The sequence below is a fragment of the Dermacentor variabilis genome, chromosome 4, assembly GCF_050947875.1.
Source record: "Dermacentor variabilis isolate Ectoservices chromosome 4, ASM5094787v1, whole genome shotgun sequence".
NCBI lineage: Eukaryota > Metazoa > Arthropoda > Arachnida > Ixodida > Ixodidae > Dermacentor > Dermacentor variabilis.
In genome coordinates, this window is record NC_134571.1 from 166,639,028 (window position 1) to 166,657,785 (window position 18,758).

At 43.6% G+C, this 18,758-nt stretch overlaps 1 protein-coding gene across 2 annotated transcripts in view; it reads left to right on the top strand.

The window, feature by feature from the left end:
* The first annotated feature begins 4,268 nt into the window (after positions 1-4,268).
* LOC142579921 (phosducin-like protein) overlaps positions 4,269-18,758 on the top strand; it is a 37,020-nt gene continuing 22,530 nt past the window's right edge. For both annotated transcript variants that reach the window (XR_012827502.1, XM_075690594.1), the window contains exons 1-3: positions 4,269-4,800; positions 13,455-13,580; positions 15,824-15,945. Coding sequence is in view for 1 of the 2 variants with exons in the window: in XM_075690594.1 (XP_075546709.1) it covers positions 4,624-4,800; positions 13,455-13,580; positions 15,824-15,945 (425 nt within the window). In the remaining variant the exon portion in view is untranslated. The remainder of the gene's footprint in view (positions 4,801-13,454; positions 13,581-15,823; positions 15,946-18,758) is intronic.

Consider the following 18,758-nt stretch of genomic DNA (forward strand, 5'->3'; position numbering starts at 1 on the left):
ATGGAGTATAGGCTTGCCTAGTGACATTCGACGTACGGTTGCAGTTATCGTGTTTACCACATGGCGGTGCTAAAACTGCCTAATATCTTTATGTCAACACTAGCATGGAGCACGCATACCAATTCTTGATCGAGCCACAATCGCAAAGTCGTCGAACCATAGTATGAATATTGCACATATAATACCTCTGGCCATCTCTGGATGTGTATGATAAGCAACTTCCGTGACTGTACCTCGCAGCACTGCATGTGCGCGGTTTGAAACGCGGCACTTATGTTCGCGATCGTGTATCAACACTAAAAAAACCACGGGACTTTAGACAAGCAGCGGCAAGGTGCTTGACATCGCGGAATTGCACCCGTGTTTACAATCTAATGAGAAGTTAGTGCTTCGGCATTCTTCCAGCAGCCAGTTCCCAGTAACACTATTGGCGCATTTTTTCTCCCGTCATTGGAACGTGCAGCTACATGAAAAAAAAAAAAAACACATACGTACCAGCTAAAATTTCCAACGCGCGAGAAGGTGCACAAATAGCTCTCGCTGTTGGCACACTCAACATCGTCGTTGCCGCCGTTACCGCCATTGCCGCCATCGTTTTCCGTATCGGCTGTCGGTTCGAACATGTACGGCGAAAATACAAGCTGTCCGAGACAGCGAGAACGTTCCTTAATGCTTACAACTCAGCTATGAAGCCAGAACAGAACAGCGTGCTACGCTCTGAAACGGCGGCATGCGGCGGCGCCGACCGGCGACTGCCGCGATTGACGTCACAGCGGCCCCGACCAATCACGGGCAACAGCGGCGTTCGCGCGATGCCCTGAGGCGCTGGTGCGCGTTTTCTTGAAAAAACAGCCGCTTGCGTTTGTTTCCGCCCTTTTTGAACCAGATATTCGTGTTCAGGGGACTCAAAACTGTAGAATGCCGCAGAGAACTCATTTTTTTCGAAAAGTGTTTCAGCTTCCCTTTAATAAAGGCAAAGTTAATTAAGGCACTCGAACCAATCGATCCCCCTATCTTTGGTTAGAGTCCTCCCACGACCTGTGGGATTAATTAAGGCGCAGTTAATTAAGACCCTTGTACCCACGACCGTTGCTGGAAGTCGAACCCACTTGCAGATATGCGCGAACCAGCCATATCTTCAAGTTGGATTCTAATTGAAACCATGAAGGTGTAGAGTTGAACCCATTACCTCTTGTGTTAATTAAGGTGAAGTGAATTAAGGTGCAGTTAAGGCACTCTGGCCCTCGACCTTGTGAAGGACGAGTTGAATCCACTACCCTTGGTGTTAAGAAAATGTGATTAAAGTACAATTAATTATATAGTTAATTAAGACACTCAAACCTACAACCTTTGGGTGGGAGTCGAACCTGCGAGCTTTAGTGTTTATTAGGGTGACGTTAATCAATGTAGAGTTAATTAAGGTTCTTGAGCCCACCGCCTTTGGTGGAAAAAACAAGTAATAGGAAGTAAGAATGCATTAGAATGAAAATGTCAGGTAATATAATGAATTTCTTGTGAGTGGGCAGGCGTTCGCCTTCATCCTCTGTAGCATAAGCTAATGTGACTGTCAATTTTTACCTAAAGGGACCCTGAAACGATTTTGTAAAATGTACCGAGTCATTAGAGTAGGTCCTTCTGATAACTAATTGATGCATCTAAGTGCTCCGTGTAGAGCCTGTAATTTATTATAAGGTTTTAAAAATGTACATTGCTGCCAATCGCAGCACATCGCTCAGCGGAATCTTAAGCCGCCCCTACCCATTTGACGTCATTTGCCCCAATGATGTTAGTAGGGCGAGCTATCCAATTGGCTGCCTAGGGCACGTCCTCAATAATTTTTCCAACCTTATGATGAATAAATGTTGTTCATAATAGTTGGAATGTTAGTTAATTTGTTTCTATAAAAAGAAAGTATGAAAGAGAATGCACAAGAACAATTTCTCGCTACACTTAAGCACTTCCAGCTCACAGCAAGCGTCGTCTGCTTGTGTTACAACGTGCTAACTTTTGATGTGAGCTCCACGGTCAAAGTCGGTCTCAGTCTATACGCCAGCATCATGATTCGACTTTGTTGCGTTCTGGGCTGCAAATGTAGAGACTGGCAATATGTCAAGCTGCGACATCGTGTCCCTCTGCAAGGCAGCAGCCAAGTGGAGTGGCTGCAGCGCATCGGACTGTCGCTATCCGATCGGCGCCAGAATTTGCTTGTTTGCGGCTGTCACTTTACACCGGAAGATTACTACCACAACAGCGTTTCGCAAGTCCGGTATTCGAGTAAACGCAAGCGCAAGGGGACAGGGCCTGGCCGTTTGACCGGGCCATTTCACGGGATGAGCAGAAGCGCAAACATGAAAGGTCTGCATGGTGCAGCCACCTGGTGGCACAGAGCTCCCAAACACAGTAGCAGTAACAAAGTGTATTCTTCTTTGCTGCTGGTGTAAATTTTTTCACAGGAGCGTAATTGTTAACTCATTGCTTTTTTTAATGTTTAAAATGTTTTACACTTGGTTAGAGCAATATTAGCTCTTTGTTTGGCTGTTAAGCTGTGCGCCAACGGGTGGCTGGACCGTGCAGACTGATCAGGTAGCTCACGTACGCCTATGCTAAAGTTCCTTCATCAGCTTGAGTTTATGTTTCTACCCATCCGTCGAAACGCCCAGCTCGCCTGTGGTTACCGGAATACCAGACAAGTTTGGCGCTGCGACAGAATGTTCGCAACACATGCTGCTTCGATCGCTCTTGCTTGGGGTCGACTGCCAAGCAGCTGGAGGAGAGGCTTCATGCGCTCGCTCCTAGAGAACCGGTAGTAGACGACACGACGTGCCATCACGATGCAGAGCCAGCTAAGGCGGAGCTTAGCCCCGATCACTCAGCGAACGAGTTGAGGGGAAAATGCATGGCTATGGAGGAGGGTAACTTGTAATCGTCCGTAGCTCTCTTAATATGAGACACTTCACAGAAATTGTGCTGCGAATTCTTAACTTTAGCTGTATCCTACAAGTCTACAAAATGTTTCCGAACCGTTTCAGGGGCCCTTTAAAGGGGGCCCTGAAGGAAGAAGAAAATTTAATGAAGAATAAAAATGGGTTGGATCGAATGTGGTAGGCACTACTAAATTATGACTGGCAGCTTAATTACTGCTGTTCTTGAAAAGAAAAGTGTAAAATCATTGCATTATACAGGCGCTAACATATATGAGGCATAAACTTGGACGTTAATTTGGAAAAGCGTGAGAAAAAGTTGAGGACCTTGCAACAGACGATGGAATGAAAAACCTTAGGTGCGATCTTAAGACAGGAGGACAGTGGCGTGGATTAGAGAGCAAACGGGGGTATATTCTATTTGAGAATAAGAAGGGATAATGGAGCTGGGCAGGCCATGTAATGCACAGGGCAGATTACTGCTGGCCTATTTGATTTACAGAATGGGTGCCAAGGGAAGTACCTGTCAAGGATGGTGGAAGTGGTGCAACAAAATTAAGGAATTAGCATGCATAAGACGAAATGAGCTGATGCAAGGTGAGGGTAATGGAGATCACTTCAAGAAGCTTTCGTCCTGCAATAGGTATAAGCTGATGATGATGATCGCCAGCTCATGAGCAGCACAGCAAGATGAAGTGCAAGAACCTGCGTCACAATTAGTGGCAGCTCTTGTGACTGCACAGTATCTTGGCATAGATGGAAGTGGCCAAACTGTGGTGTATTCAAGGAGACAGTGAAAGAAAATTGTATATCTGCTACCTTTTACTTTCCCAAGGCAATTTCGCAGCGCTATAGAAGTCTGCACGCTGATTGCTGCCAACACAAAATGTACAAACCTACTCATCCACATATTGCTGTGTGTACATATCTTGGGTAGATCATAAGCAAGGCATTGATAGGGGGCCATACTAAGTGAGATTGCAATTTGATATTCTCGCTCAACCGGTGGTTTGTTCGCGCTCAAATTTTACACAGAGGATGGATTTCGCGGTAGGTGTAGTACTTGTGCGCTCTACCGAGAGGAAACTGAAGTACGCGCCGTCCGCGGTGCGTCGCAAAGCCGGATTGGTGCAGACAAGAATAGAATGACCGCTTCAGTCATGGCCTCAGTTAAGGAAATTGTTTTGTCTTCCCTAGTGCGTGCGCCCACGCGGCGATACCGCTCCACATTCCACGATTTCGTCGTTCCCGCGGTTCCCCTTCGCCGTGGAACAATACGCCTTTCGTTTTCCTCGCACAGATGGCGTCACCGCTTCTTGAATACTGCTGCTCTATGTTTAGCACTCGCTTCTAGGCGTACTTCTAAATAATATCCCACTGCCACGAAATGCAGCCCATGCAGCTCCCGAGCGAAATATGAGCGGAAAATAACCGTCGACCGAGCCGGAAACGCCGTTCAGATCGGATATCCCGTGATCCCTGTTTGCGCGCTGCTTGCGCGCGCCGCCGCGGGCAACCGGTGCTGCTACGGTGAGCGCGACAGGCAAGCGTGCGTTCGAATGGTGCAGCGCGTCGTGTGGCTTCCCCCGCTGCCTCTGCTGATCTCGTCGCTAACGGAATTGGGAACGGCGAAGCTGTACAGGGCAACGGCTCCTCGGACGGCGCGTTTGAGTTCTGTGTCGCGATTGTCGGCTGCGCACCGATGGCGACCCTAGAGGACCGCATCTTGGGCGAGAAGCTCCAGTACTACTGCAGCAGCAGCAGCGAAGACGAAGAGGAGCCGGCGGAGAACGACGGCTCCCCGACGCACGTGCCCGCCGCGGAAAAGGCACCGCCGCCGCCGCCCGAGTTCAAGCAGCGCGAAGGATGCTCTGTCAACGTGAGTGCCGCGCGAACGCGCCGAGTCGAACGTACACGGCACGGATTCACGTCAAGGCGCTCGTTACTTTTCTGTGTTTTTGTTTTGTTCGAAAAGCGGGTTGGCGGCAGTCAGCTGAAGCGTGTAAACTCTCCGCCGTCCGCGCACGCACAATGGTACGGCTGTCAAAACACAACAGCCAGTGTAATCAAGCAGGCACTAGTACCTTTAGGTAGTTGCTCTTCGCCTTGGCCTTTCGTAGGTTGTATGGAGTCGACGCTTTTATGATTTTTCACTCAGTTCCCCGAACAGTAGGTCTCCTTAGTTGGAACGGATTGAAACGGTTGCGATCGTTCTGGATCCCGTGTTTTGCGTAAATATACTTATTAAAGCATATTAGTTGACTGCTTTTAGCAGTATCTGCAGGATTGCAGTCGCATTATTGTTTCTAGGAGCCACTATGGGTCAAATTTTTAATTTTGTAATATATATTGCCATTAGATTTCTTTTTGACTTGCTACAAGCTCGTTTCGAAGCGGTTACCACCACGAGGAATAATTGTGTGTGCCATATATTTTGCGGCAAAGTGTATGGTGCACAACACTGTCATGTCAAGACGGTTGGGATCTACCGGCTTTGATGTGCGCTTATGACTAAGAGATTGTAACTTTAGGCAAGATGCCTATTTTCCCCCCATGTAATAATTGTGCCTATTTAATGCATTAAGGCAAACTGTAGGTCTAGAAACATTTTAGTAGCACTCTTATGGTGCTTATAAATGCCTCTATCGATGTTGGTGCCCATACTGGATTTTCAAAGCCTGAAAAATGCCCATTTCCATCTTTTGGCTTACCTTTATGTTGTTCATAATGTTATCACCCTCTGAGTAACTTGGCTAAAGGCAGCCGAATATTACCAGAATCACTTTGCTGGCAAAAAGGCTGTTGTTAACAGCTTTGTGGCAGATGAGAGCATCACTGTCAGGAATGAAACTGCGCTATGTGGCAATGCACTTGAAGGTGACCTAGCGTACTTATGTGGTCACTTCATGTTTTTACCTGACATCATCAAGAAACCCGAACGCGGGGAGCAACTGTGACCCGGAGTGTAGGGCTTATTTTGGACATTCAAGCCGCCATTCCCAATGAACCTGTTGCTGATAGAGTTAGTTGCAGTGTACAATCTATCTCAGACACACACTGAAAGAACTGTCGAAGGTTTTGACCAGCGAATATTGTTTAATTCCTGAGGGCATTGGATCATCGAAGGTTACGAAGTAGAAATATGTGCTCCTAACTTTGGTGGAGGTTGAGCATTCCTTTTCTGGAAGCACCACATGAAACCCGAAAATCTTGAGATGGTGCTTGCTCGTCACTCTCTTCGCAACCGTTTTCTTGGTATCCAGTCACCCTAAATTTTAGGTAAATCTTGTAACCTACACAATTTTTCTCATTCCATTTTATTGGGAAAATGAAGTGAATTTCTCAAAAGAAGGGTTTAGTGGGATGTGTTCCTTAATTAAGAAACCAGAATTTATCCCCAGATGCACAGTTCTTATAGCAAATTTTTCTGATGTCACATCTCGTATCTCAGATAGAAGTTCTTATTTATTGAGCCTATACGTACCTAAAGGACAGTATTTGGTGCCTTAAGTGGCAGCTTTAGCGCTCATTATAGGTGCCTAAAACAGCATTCTTTAGTGCCTAAACATTCAATTTCTACTGATGACATTGTTTTGTTTATGGATAGTCAAAAAGATATTCAGCTTCTAATTTTGGATGACCTGGAGTTCTTTAACATGCATGTAAAACCCTAGAATTTAATTGAATTTTTTATTCAGTTCCTAGCAAACATTTGCCGGTAGGAGTGCGACAATGGAAGGAAATCGGACCTCATGGTATCTAATGATGGCCTGTGATGAGACGACCACGTTACAGGGAAACGAAATACTGAGGGCTGAAGTTACAAACACTTTAGAGTAAGACAGGAGCAAATACTCAAAGTGGAAGCCAAGAGGAACACAGCTATAATGAAATATAGAGCGCTATGGGAGCACAACAGGTATCAGGTGTGTGGAAAGGAGTTGTGATTCGTGGACTTATGCATGAAAACTCAGTATTATATTTAAAATCCAAAGTGCTGTCGTGACTACTGGTTAATCGAAAGGCTGTGGGAAGGCTAGCCTTAGATGTGCACAGAAAAACTAATACAGAGGCTGTACAGGGAGACATGAGATGGGAACCCTTGAAATAGGGGAGGCTCACTGAAAAAAAAAAGCTTTGAGAAACAACTGAGCCATATGAAAGAACATAGATTGGTGGCTGGGGGTTACTTAGGTATCTACTGTGTATAAAAATCCATCGACTCGTAGTGGAGAAAAAGAAGCAGGAAACTGACCAGTAAATGTAGCATTAAGAGCTTGGGCAGCAGTAGGGAGGGGGCGGTTAAATGAAACGTTAGAGATAGGCATGATGGACAGGCCAGTGATGGAAATATATCAAACGGCGAAGAATCAAATCGAAACATAAAAGCTTTACAGTAATTAAAATGGCTGTGCACTATGTCTCTGAACATTGTGTCAGTACACGTATAATGTGCCTGAATAGTACAGAAGCCATTGAGCATGTTTTATTAGTACGTTGCAGTATCCATCTGTAGATAGATGAGCGTGTAATAGCCCTGTCCAAGGCCTTGGTCTGTAAGAATAATAGTTTAAAGCTTAATGAATGTGCAGTGAAAAATAGTAGATCACAGTCAGAGTATTGGTGGTGTAAAGGTTTAAATACACACAATGAAAAGGCAGTACCTTTTTGAGCAATAAATTTATTTTTGACAATAATCTATGGATATTAAGAGTCGTTAATAAATGCAGCAGTAATCTGAAAATAATGGCCTCGATGGCATCAGCCACCACCTTGTTTCAAAAGGGTGCTTACAGTATCCGTCGGCCCTTGTGCCACCAAACCACATACATCATCATAATATCCGTCCATTCTATTTGCCCACCAGTCCATGCATGGATGTCTTCCCTTCTCATTTGTTCGTGTTTCTAATAACAGCACAGCATTCAACAGGTCTCAGAGGTTGGAGAGCTGTATATACTGTAACGAGGACACAATTGCCTTGGCTTGGTACAGTGCGTATATGTCAGTGCCAGTGCACGATGATTTTCCCTTCCCACAGAGTGAAAACAAGTAGCTCAAAGTATGTAGGCGTCACCTTACCGTCTTGCACCCCGGTTAAACCTGCCTTCCAGAAATCGCAAGTGCTGAGGTGTCTTAAATTGCAGTCTTTATGAAAAGAAGTCTGATGCCTCTTTGCTAACCATCTAGGTTTGCAAACTTCAAAATGAACTTTTACTTTACGCAATTTTTGCACAGGGTCAGACCAAGGGGCTGTGACATTGAGCAGCAGCTTTTATGGGAACACAATGTCGTTTGGATCGAGTAGCTTACTGCCCGCTGTGCGCATCACATCAGTGATGTTAACTATTGGCTTCCATTGTGCAGCAACACCTCTTGGTAGTGAAGATGTGAAGACCATTGAAAATGTTCACTGTATTAGTGTCTTTGCTTACAGAGGCCGTTCATTTCTTTTTTTCTGTTTATGCCACGAGGAAGGTTGTCTAAAACTAATCAGAAACATGTGATTTTGGGTGATAGAGCCAAAGACACAGCACTACATAAAGGCAGCAAGAAAACACAAGAGATTAACCCGTAAAAGGGCTGAATTCCTGCTAATACACATATGTACATGTTAGACGGTAATCGAAAAAACACACACACAGTAAAACCTGCAGCATACCAAAGAACGATAAACGCATTCAATTGACAACCCCCAAATGAAAAGAAGCTTATAGTTTGTTTGTGTTGAAATGGCATTGCTGACTCCAAAAATCTGAAGTAATAGTTTCTTTACATTGCTTTCATGAGGTCTTGTCAGAAATAGCTTTAGTAGTGCAAATGTACATGACATGTGCTCTTTTAAAGGTATACACCATAGCACAGTAGCTACATGTATGCCTATTGAAATGCATATTACCACACATTGTTGTGATAGAAGACTATAAACCATATATAAAGGAGCATCTTTCTTGTTACCTCATCAGATTTCAGTTTCCTTTATTTTCCTTTCCATGAAAGGAATGAGCATTCACTAAAAGCTACTGCATTCGTCAGATTGATGAGGTGAATTCCCCCTTGACACAACTGCAACACACTGTTTACGGACACTTGTGTGTGTAAAGGTGCAATGGTAAAGGGAGAGAGGTGCAATAAAATAAAGAAAACGTAATTACAACTATGTACAAATAATGTGCACATCTTTCTTGTGGGCAAACAAAAATACAACTGAAGGCACTATTGAAACATGTACACATTTATCCTTTTCTTGGGCACTGCATTTCACCTGCTAACAACTTTTATCGCTCAAAGCAAGACACGCCTGCATGATGTGGAACTTACTCGAAGGTTATCGTTAATTCTATCTGTTGTGTCTATTGTCGCTGAAACATGTAATCTGATTGTATACACGACACAAAGTGTGTAGTATTTTCTGGAAGGCACGCAGGTACCAGCAGTTACGCCGGAACCTTCGATGAGCCATGTATAAAAGCTGATGCGTTTGAACCGCAGATCAGATTTTCGTCGGTCACTGACTTTACTCACCACTATTGTTGTCCCTCAGTGTTACCTATTTTGCTGGGCACAAGGTTACCCAATAAAGAGTTAGTTACGTGATTCACAGTTGGCACTACTTTGTTCTTCACCGTTGGTACAACGTGACAATATATTAAGAGCTCTATTTCCATTGCACATGTGCCATGAGGACACATATAAGGAAGCCTTCGCACAAACCTTTGCAGTAAGGACACCAAGAGGAAAAGCCACCCATTCATTGAACGTATGGGTCACAGACATGTATCCTCCAAGCAAGACACATGTAGTAGTAGACACAGCAGTAGTTGAACAAGAATTGTCGCACTGCACCAACATTCCATCAAGGGGACTTGTCTTCCTCAGGGCAGCAGCTGCAGATATGTGTCTTTTGGCTTACGTATTGTCATCGTTGTTACATCAATACCTTTATTGTAAAGTTCATTAAGCAGAGTAGCAAGCCGATGCTGTAACATCTGTTACGTGCGTCTGCTAGATGTGTGGATATGGCCACCAATTCAGAAAAGGAGAATGCAATAGGTGAGTCTGGTTACTGCCGCATGCATGAAGTTATATAAGGCTGTTGAAATGATGTGGGGAAGCTTGTGTAGTGTGTATAGAGATCATCTGTAACTGCATGTCTGCCAAGGAAGTTCTTTTCGATTGAGAGTTTTCATCTCGTTTACTCTGCACTGCAGAACATTTTGGAAATGGTTAAACATATACTGACACAGATTTCCTCATCTTGCTTTCATTTGTATTTTTAGAGAGGTGCTAAGTAACCATGGTATGGAGCTTCTTCGAGCATGCGACAAATCACTGTCATATGACATCTTAATGTGGCTATCTAAGGACGCATGTTAAGTGAAGTTTGGCTTTGGATTTATTGATTAACTTGGTGTGTGATTGAACAATTGGTGGAGTTCTGTGGTGCAAGGGTGTCTACGGTCAAGGAGCATCAAGAGTTGAATGTGTCAAGCGGATTCCCATGCTACACACAGAAATCGTTGGTGGTAGTCACATGACATCGCAGACCACTAACATGTAAGTTGGTCACCTCTATGTGATGGTTGCAGGCCACACCATAACAGGAGCTGACGGTGTCGTGTACTCGACAGATAACAGGGGAGATAAAGTGAGGGCACTCCATGTTAAGGGAAGTCACAGTGAAAGGCCAACCTTAATCATTGTCGAATGTGGGGAAGTGCACGTTAAAGGAGCAAAAAAAAAAAAAAAAAAAACGATGGCTGATGCGGTGGTAGTGCCCAGCTTTTGACGGAATGGTCACGGTGCACTGACTGCACCGGGCTGACCAACCTACGCTACAGCATACTTTCATATCATGTGACTGCCGCCACCTCCGATTTATATGATGTAACAAGGAAGCCTGCTGAACATAACATACAGCATGAAGCATTGCACCCCTTGTCACATGGGCCTCATTTAATCTATAATTTAATGAATTCTGGGATTTTACATGCCAATTTTGATTTTACATGCCAAATTTGATTATGAGGCATGCTGTAGTGGTGGACTCTGGATTAATTTTGACCACCAGGGGGTCTTTAACGTGCCTCCAATGCACGGGACACGGGCGTTTTTGCATTTCACTCCCATTGAAATGTGGCCGCAGCGACCGGGGCTGATTCCTCATTCTCGGCTTAGCAGTGCTACGCCATAGTCACTAAGCTACCACAGTAGGTTAATATATAATTAATTTGTTTTTATATTTGAGATACTGGAGCCCCATGTCTTGATCATGTAGTTGGTGGGGTGCTAAAAAGCTCATCTGCCATGCTTTGAGTGCACATTATAGAACAGTAAGTCCAGTAAGTTTCTTTTATAATCCTAGGTAGTAAGGAATAGCATGCAGCCAGAACGAATAGCTCTCTCGTAGCATTAAACCCATTCAACATCACTGCTTGTTTCATTGTTTTGAACTGTTCTCACAATGCCAGTGTCAACCAAATGAAATCATATCTAGATCTACCCAATCTTTTCCCTTGCATCGTCAAGGCTTTTGACTTCGTGCCCATTTCATTAAATTTATTATCTTAACCTTCTCTTCGGCACTTACCTCTTTCTCTAGACATCATGCATTTCCTCAAGTAAGGACTACCAACACAAAGCGAAAGTGCCAAACAGCCACGTTAGCTGTACTCATGCTCTTTCATCCTGAACTATCATTAAGTGGTACTGCCTTTCCCCTTTGTTGCATTCAAAACCATTGTCTACATTTTCAAAGCTGGCCTCTGGAATCACTGTAAAACCACACTAAAGAGCAGTATTTAGTTAATCTGTATTTTCAAACTACAATTCTGCAATAGCAAAACACACACTCCTACTACTATAGGATGCTTGGTAAGCCAGAAAGTACACAAAAATGAATGATGGGGGGTGACACTGCCGTGAAGTTTGTGAATTGACAGCGTCAACTCTGGTCTAGTTAATCTATTATTAGCAAGAAAAAGTCTAAATTGAATCCTCAAAGAAGCAAGAGAGAGAGAGAGAGAGAGAGAGAGAGAGAGGGAAAGAATGCATAGAAAGGCAGGGAGGTTAACCAGTGGTAGTTCTGGTTGGCTACCCCCTGCACTGGGAGAAGGAGTAGTAGGGATAAAAATAGAAAGAGAGTGGACTGGGAGAGAGAGAAATAAAGAGAGACAAGCAAAAACAAACTGCATACACTATAAAGCAGCAGGAGGCGGCATTCCTAAAGTATATTGTGAAGGCCCATAGACTGCAGGAAGCAAAAACTCAGCCTAATAAGTTTGGAGAAATGTTTCTGGTGCCAAGGTGTTAAAAATGTGGAAACAATTTGGAATCTATAACATCGCCTTTGTACCAGCACACCGAGATCTTGGTGTGAAATTCGAGAAAGGGAAATTTTGTGTTCATTCTCTATGAAAACCCTTTTTTTACACCAATTTGATGAAAATGAAGTTTTGAAAGAATGCCTTAGCACTCGATTCAAGTAACCCTAGTGCGTTGCCTATGCACACGTATTTGCTCATATATATATTTTTAAAGGACTGCTGGTGGAAAAATTTTGTGTATTATATTACCTTTTTTTATGCAGCCAGTTCAATAAGTACACGAAGTGCAACACAGCTTCAGATGGAAAAAGAAAGGAGACCATTCAGGTCACTGAAACTTTATGCGGTGGTGTCGTAGTACCAGATACCACTGACACATACGTGTACACTATGGCCGTGCTGCTAAAGGTCCAGTTTGTTCAAGGCTCAATGGGACAAGAGGCGAGAGCGAGTTCCCATGAGTTTCTCAGAGAAAAGAAGGATTGGAACGGCCAATTTGGCAGCTTTTGGCAACATGGCCACTGTATGACTTTCAACTGCTGCACCAAGTTGACTGGCGCATTCTTGCGCTGTTTGTGATACCATGTGGGCCCAACCTCCACTTTCAGTAAGTTGAATAAGTCTCCTTTATTTACGTACACCTGAAGCTGCATTGCACTTGATGCATGTTTTGAACGGGTCACATAAGATGCGCTGTAATTAATTATTTGTGACACTGTTGAGGAATTGATGCTTCGATCGCGTTGTAATTTATGGATTCCACAGATACCTTAGAAAGCAAGAAAAAAAAGGGTGGGGACATACACACAAACATTTTGTGTCGGTGCTCTTTGAATGGGCTTCCTCCTCCTCTCCTGAACACTTCTTCCTCTGACCCCCGTATTCAGAAATGCTACTTAAGTCGAAGCCCATGCTTGACTTAATTTAGATGACGCCTGGTGTTAATGTGTCCAAAGATGCTCACTGCGTTTCTTTCGGCTTGTTCATGATAGGCGTCACTTAGAATAAGGCAAGCATGGGCTTCAACTTAGGTTGCATTTCTGAATACGGGGTTGAGTGTAAACAAATACCTAAGTAAACCAGTGGAGGGCCGACTCCAAGCAGTGTGAAGGTGCATTGCGGCATTGTGTTTGTTGGCGTCACTTTTTTTAGCTGTCGTGGTGGCAACCCTGTTGGGGAGGCCAACAGTTCCCATTTGACTGTGCAGACGGGACCCAAAGGTGTGCTGAAGGACTGGCAGCGCTATCAGCAGCTGCAGAACGAGCGGCGAGAGGAACAGGAACGGGAGCGGCTGCAGCTCATCAAGAAGCTGTCACTCACCTGCCGCTCCGAGGTGGGTGCCTCCTGCTCACGGCTTGGGCTCAAAGACGGCTTGAATGCATTGTGGAGCAGCATGCACGAAAACAGAGTTGGGCTGAATGAGAGACAGAGCAATATTGCCCAGAAATTCAGCTTTTTATTAATATTATTTCATTATTATTTTTCATTTATGTTTAATTTCATTATCATTCATTATTTCAAGGCCCACTGTCAGAGGGTGGCAAACAACATAGACTTAATATTCAAATAAAGATATACCATGCCTTTATTAGGCGATAAAAGGAAAATATACCACCGCATGCACAAGACACATGTTAATGAGAATAAGAGAGACAATGACAGAGAGAGAGAAACAAAAATTGCACTTAAAGGCCAAGTGCAGCAAAACTTCACTTTGGCTGAATGGGTCATAAATAAGTAGTATATAACTATTAAAGGCAATGTTAGCATAGCTGCAAGGCTGGTAATTATCTAACTTCCTTATTAACAGCCCTTAAGTAGCACAGGCAGATGGTGCTCTACGTATACATGTATCATGCAGTTGCCAATCATGGCCTCCAAGATTTATGGCACGCCATGGGCGCCACGAAATCTGGGAGTTCATACCCAGGTACTGCACTGGTCTTCAGAGTTCCGAGTTCTGCATCATTTCTGGCGAGTGGTAATGGTGACATTTTCTGGAGTTTTGGTGTCAAAAACATCTATTTTTACTAGCTTAATTTTCTTGGTAAAACTACCATACATTTGTCAAACGTAAAATTTTACAAGGAGGCTGCTGTATCTTTATTTTATCTGAATGTAGGCTATTTACGTCACCTAAAAATTGAATCTAGGCTATTTACATGACCTAAAATTTTATTGCAGTTGGCCTTTACTCGTGAAGTTATACGTTAACCATATCTTAGGGTATCACCTTAAAGGCCTACTGCAATGAAATTTTGTAACCCATGAAAAGCCTAATTTCGGACTGTGTAGACATAAGGGAGCTTCTGTGCACAATTTTACATTTGAAATACGAATAGATGCATCATAAGAAGCTTGCAAAAACAATCGCTTCTACCATTGAATTCGAAAATAAAATGCCACCATTAACGCTCTTTGAAAGTGACGCATGATCTAAAACACGGCTCCTCTGCTTGACCTCCAGGAATATGCAGTGCCCACAGCTGCTTGTGGAGGAGGATATGTGAGACTTTTGCCTTATCGTGACAGGCAATGGACAGCTGCTTGGGGTTCAAGAGAAGATGCTACACAACTTGTTTAACTGTATTGTAAACAAGTACATACTATTTAAAAGCTAGGAACACAGTTTGCAGAGAGCAGCACACAAAATGTCCCAACTTACCCCGCTCATTTTTCTCAGTGCTGTTCCATCAGACAAGGTTGAAGTCTACCATTCTGTAAATTTATTGTGCCAAATAGCCAGGTAAATATTTCAAAATGTTGGTGTCGCCTGGTGAAGTAACTGGCGTGCTAATTATGCAAACGACAATTGTTCAGTTATAAAACAGTTGCATCAGTTCAAATGAAATTGCACTGATGCTCGTACCTGTATGTGTGGTGTCACAGAGCATAACCCTTTCCGTATACTTGCAATCATTACTGAGCGTGTGGGTAAGCAGTAGCCTTCCATACAGCAATTAGTGCTGCCAGTTTAAAACAGAAGTTGTGTATTAGACCAAGAATGATTAGCAATTTACTTGGAAATTCAGTGTTCCCTGATAACGATGTTTGCTTCTGTTATCTTTTGGAAATTTGTGCCAGCACTCTTCATATTGCCCGTGTATCATTTGGTGTTGCTAGTTAAAGACAAGAGTTGGGTTATTGCACCAGGTGTCTTGTTATTTTGCTCGGAGCCTTTTTGGTATGAATATTGTATTTCCAGTTTAACTGGGTCTGCTTCTAGTAAAGTTGTTTGCAAAGTGGTCTTCTCTAATGGAGGTTTGTATTGGCACTCTTCGTGTTGCCAGGTGCTGAATGACTAGCTCAGCATTGTGTATTGCTGAGTTAAACCTCAGTACTTAATTCTTGCAGTGTATAGGAAACATGGGCACTCGTGGAACATGAATTACACTGCATATCTAATAATTCAATAATGTTAATATGTTGAGATTCTTCTTCATTGTATGTCATTGCAGGTCATTGCATACCGTGGTCTAATTTGTTATAGCTGTTCCAAGTAGGCTGTGCAGGTGTTGTTACAGTATCGAGCAGTGGCCATTGCTTGTGGTGACATTTATTCCCTGCCACATGTAGCTTGATGCTGAGAAGTCAAAGTCAAAGAAGGAAGAGGAAGTGCCACAGGAAGAGGACGACGACTTCCTGCGCGAGTACATGCGCAAACGGATGGAGGAGATGATGGCCGAGATAAATGCCAGGTGACGCACTTCTTCAGTCCTTGCAGGGTGCATGTGCCAACGTGTCTCTTCTTCTTCTTTTTTTTTTTTGTCCTTCTCTCTTCATTGTGTTCCCGGGTGTCACCTTGCATCTCCAAACAGAAGAACCAACGCAAAAAGAAAGATAAGGCTTCGAGTAAAAGATAATGTGATTTCGTGGCCCTTCTTCGTGGCTGAGCTTTCACCCGCCATGGTGGATCAATTGTTATGGCATTCTGTTGCTGAGGACAAGGCTGTGGAGTCTACTCCCGGGCACGAGGGCAGCATTCTAATGCGAAGACGAGTCAGGTTTAGGTGTATGTTAAGAAAGGGGGAAAGTGTTAGAGGTAACGTTAATAGACAGTACGACAGTGGCCTTTATTAAAGAGCGAACAGGGATAGCCGCCATTCTAGTTGACATTAAGATAAAAAAAAAAAGGCGCTTGGCAGGCCGTGTAATGTGTAAAGCAGGTAACCGGCGGTCTATTAGAGTTGCAGAATGGGTGCCAATTGGAGGGAAGCACAGTTGAGGACAGCAGAGAATTAGGTTGAGTGACGAGATTAGGAAATTTGTTGGCATAAGATGGGGTAAGCTTGGCGCAGGATGGGTAATTAGAGATCGCTGGGAGAGGCCTTCGTCCTGCAGCGGACACAAAGACAGGTTGATGATGGTGGCGATGGTAAAGAACTCTAGGTGGTGCAAACTAATCTGAAGCTCTCCACTACAGTGTCCTTTGTAGACCACTTTGCATCTATTGGCCATTAAAACCCAATACTAGTTAATGTTATTTAATCACTGACCTTTCCTTGCTTAACTGATCTTACACATTATCGAACTCTCGCATGTATGCGTGCATGTGGCTGTGAGCATGCATCTATATTGTGTCTAAGCAATAGGGGACATTTAGGGAGCTTATTTAATAATGTTATCAGTTTGTGTTTGTCACCTTCCACACAAGCATTTTATCTCTGCACATTGAACTTCTTAATGATCTGTAATGAGCTACGGTGCTTTCATTTCTATTGGAACATGATTGGTTGTTTTTTTCGTCGGTTTTATTTGGCAGTGGTCTCATATTGTTATAATTTATGTGTTAAAGGAGTTGAATGTTGAACTGAATGAATCACACGGGCTGAGGACTCGCACCAGGCATGTGGTGTTTTAATTTATTTCAAATGCTGTAGAACGTTTGATGTGTATGGCTAAAATTTTCGGGCGACTGGCATGCGTGCTGTTCTCGCATTGTCAGGAGAAAATAAAAGCTGCTGCTGCAACCAATAGCTTTGGTTTTGCCAGAGGGAAGGGACAAGGAGGGTAGGGCAGGGAGGTTAAACAAGGTCAGGCCTGCTTGACTGCCCTACGCTTAGGGAAGAAAGAGAACAATACGAAAAGAGGTTAGTCAGTGTGCACCCTCCCGTGGAGGAACTTTCTCTGACACAGTCACAGGGGATCGTATAGGCCTGTCACCTTCAAAAATCACGATGAGGTTTTTGTAGTCAGAATAAAAAATGACGTACAGCGCAAAGGACAAGGACTGCGAGAGATGACATACACTGCTCTGTTGAGGAACAGGAAGAAGACGAAGAGAAAAGAGTCTCTCGCAGTCCTTGTCCATCATGCTGTACATCATTTTTTTTTATAATGAATTACCAACTAGCCCAAGCAACCACCCTAGCTCACTTCATTTTTGTGGTCCTTAAGCATGCAAGAATACTTCAGTCACATTCCTAGGATCTTTTCTTTTTTCGAGAGCAGTCTGTCATCTAAATAGCTGAGACATTTGTGCATGCAAAAGATATTTACATTCGAAAAAAGGAAGAGAGATGATCAGAGATATCTTACAGTACCATAAAAAAATTTTTGTACCATGGTTTGTACCATGGTTTGTACCATGGTTTTGTACCATGGTTTTGTACCATGGTGTGAACCATGGCAATGGTGCTTTGTTCATGCTTCACTAACATCTGTGGCTGCATAGGTTATGTCTGCTTAGCTCAATTTGGGCACTTGCACATTTCTACTGAAGTCGTATTAGGATGCTGGTTCACAGTATGTTAGCCAGAGAGGCTGTTATGGGGAAATTTGAAAACAATTATTTGCATTCTGTTGCATGGAAAGCATAATTTATTGAAAGGTACAATTTACTGAACCCTTCTGCTGCAAGTATGACTTTCTCTAAATGTGGTTCGTCTGTGTGCAGCAACACTTCGACAAAAGTTAAACCTTGATATAACGAAGTCGCTAAAATCGGCAGTCGGTAAAATCAACAGTTTGCTTCGTTCTATTGAAATTTAATTCTATTGGAATTTGACCTTTTATGCAAATAAGTACAGCTGCCGATCAATTTTTCTTACATGGAAAGGGATTGTTGAATTTCCCGAATTATCGGGCAGTCAAAAAACGCAAACTTGAATGACAGTATAATTCATTTTATAAATTTTTAAATCGACAACGAATAATACAGTTTCATAATACATCTTCTTGGCAGTACGAATTAAACGAAGCTAGCCACGCTTTTGCGTGCACTCCGCCCCCGCAGCTGATAGCGTCGCCAGCACTGGGATGATGCTATCAGGAAAAGCGCCGGCAGCGGGGAGTGAAGGCTTCGTCTGCCACTCGCTCCAGTGGGTCACTGAAAACCGAGATTACGCAACCTCTAATACTAAATGCGCTGAAAGACAGCTTACATGATGCCGTGCCGTCCTGGCATGCCCACTCTTTGCACAAGCGGCAGATTACCTCTAAAGCAAAGTGCGCAGCTGCGTACGCGCACAGCCGCGCTTACAGCCTTGCGCCACCACGGCCGAGGTGCACG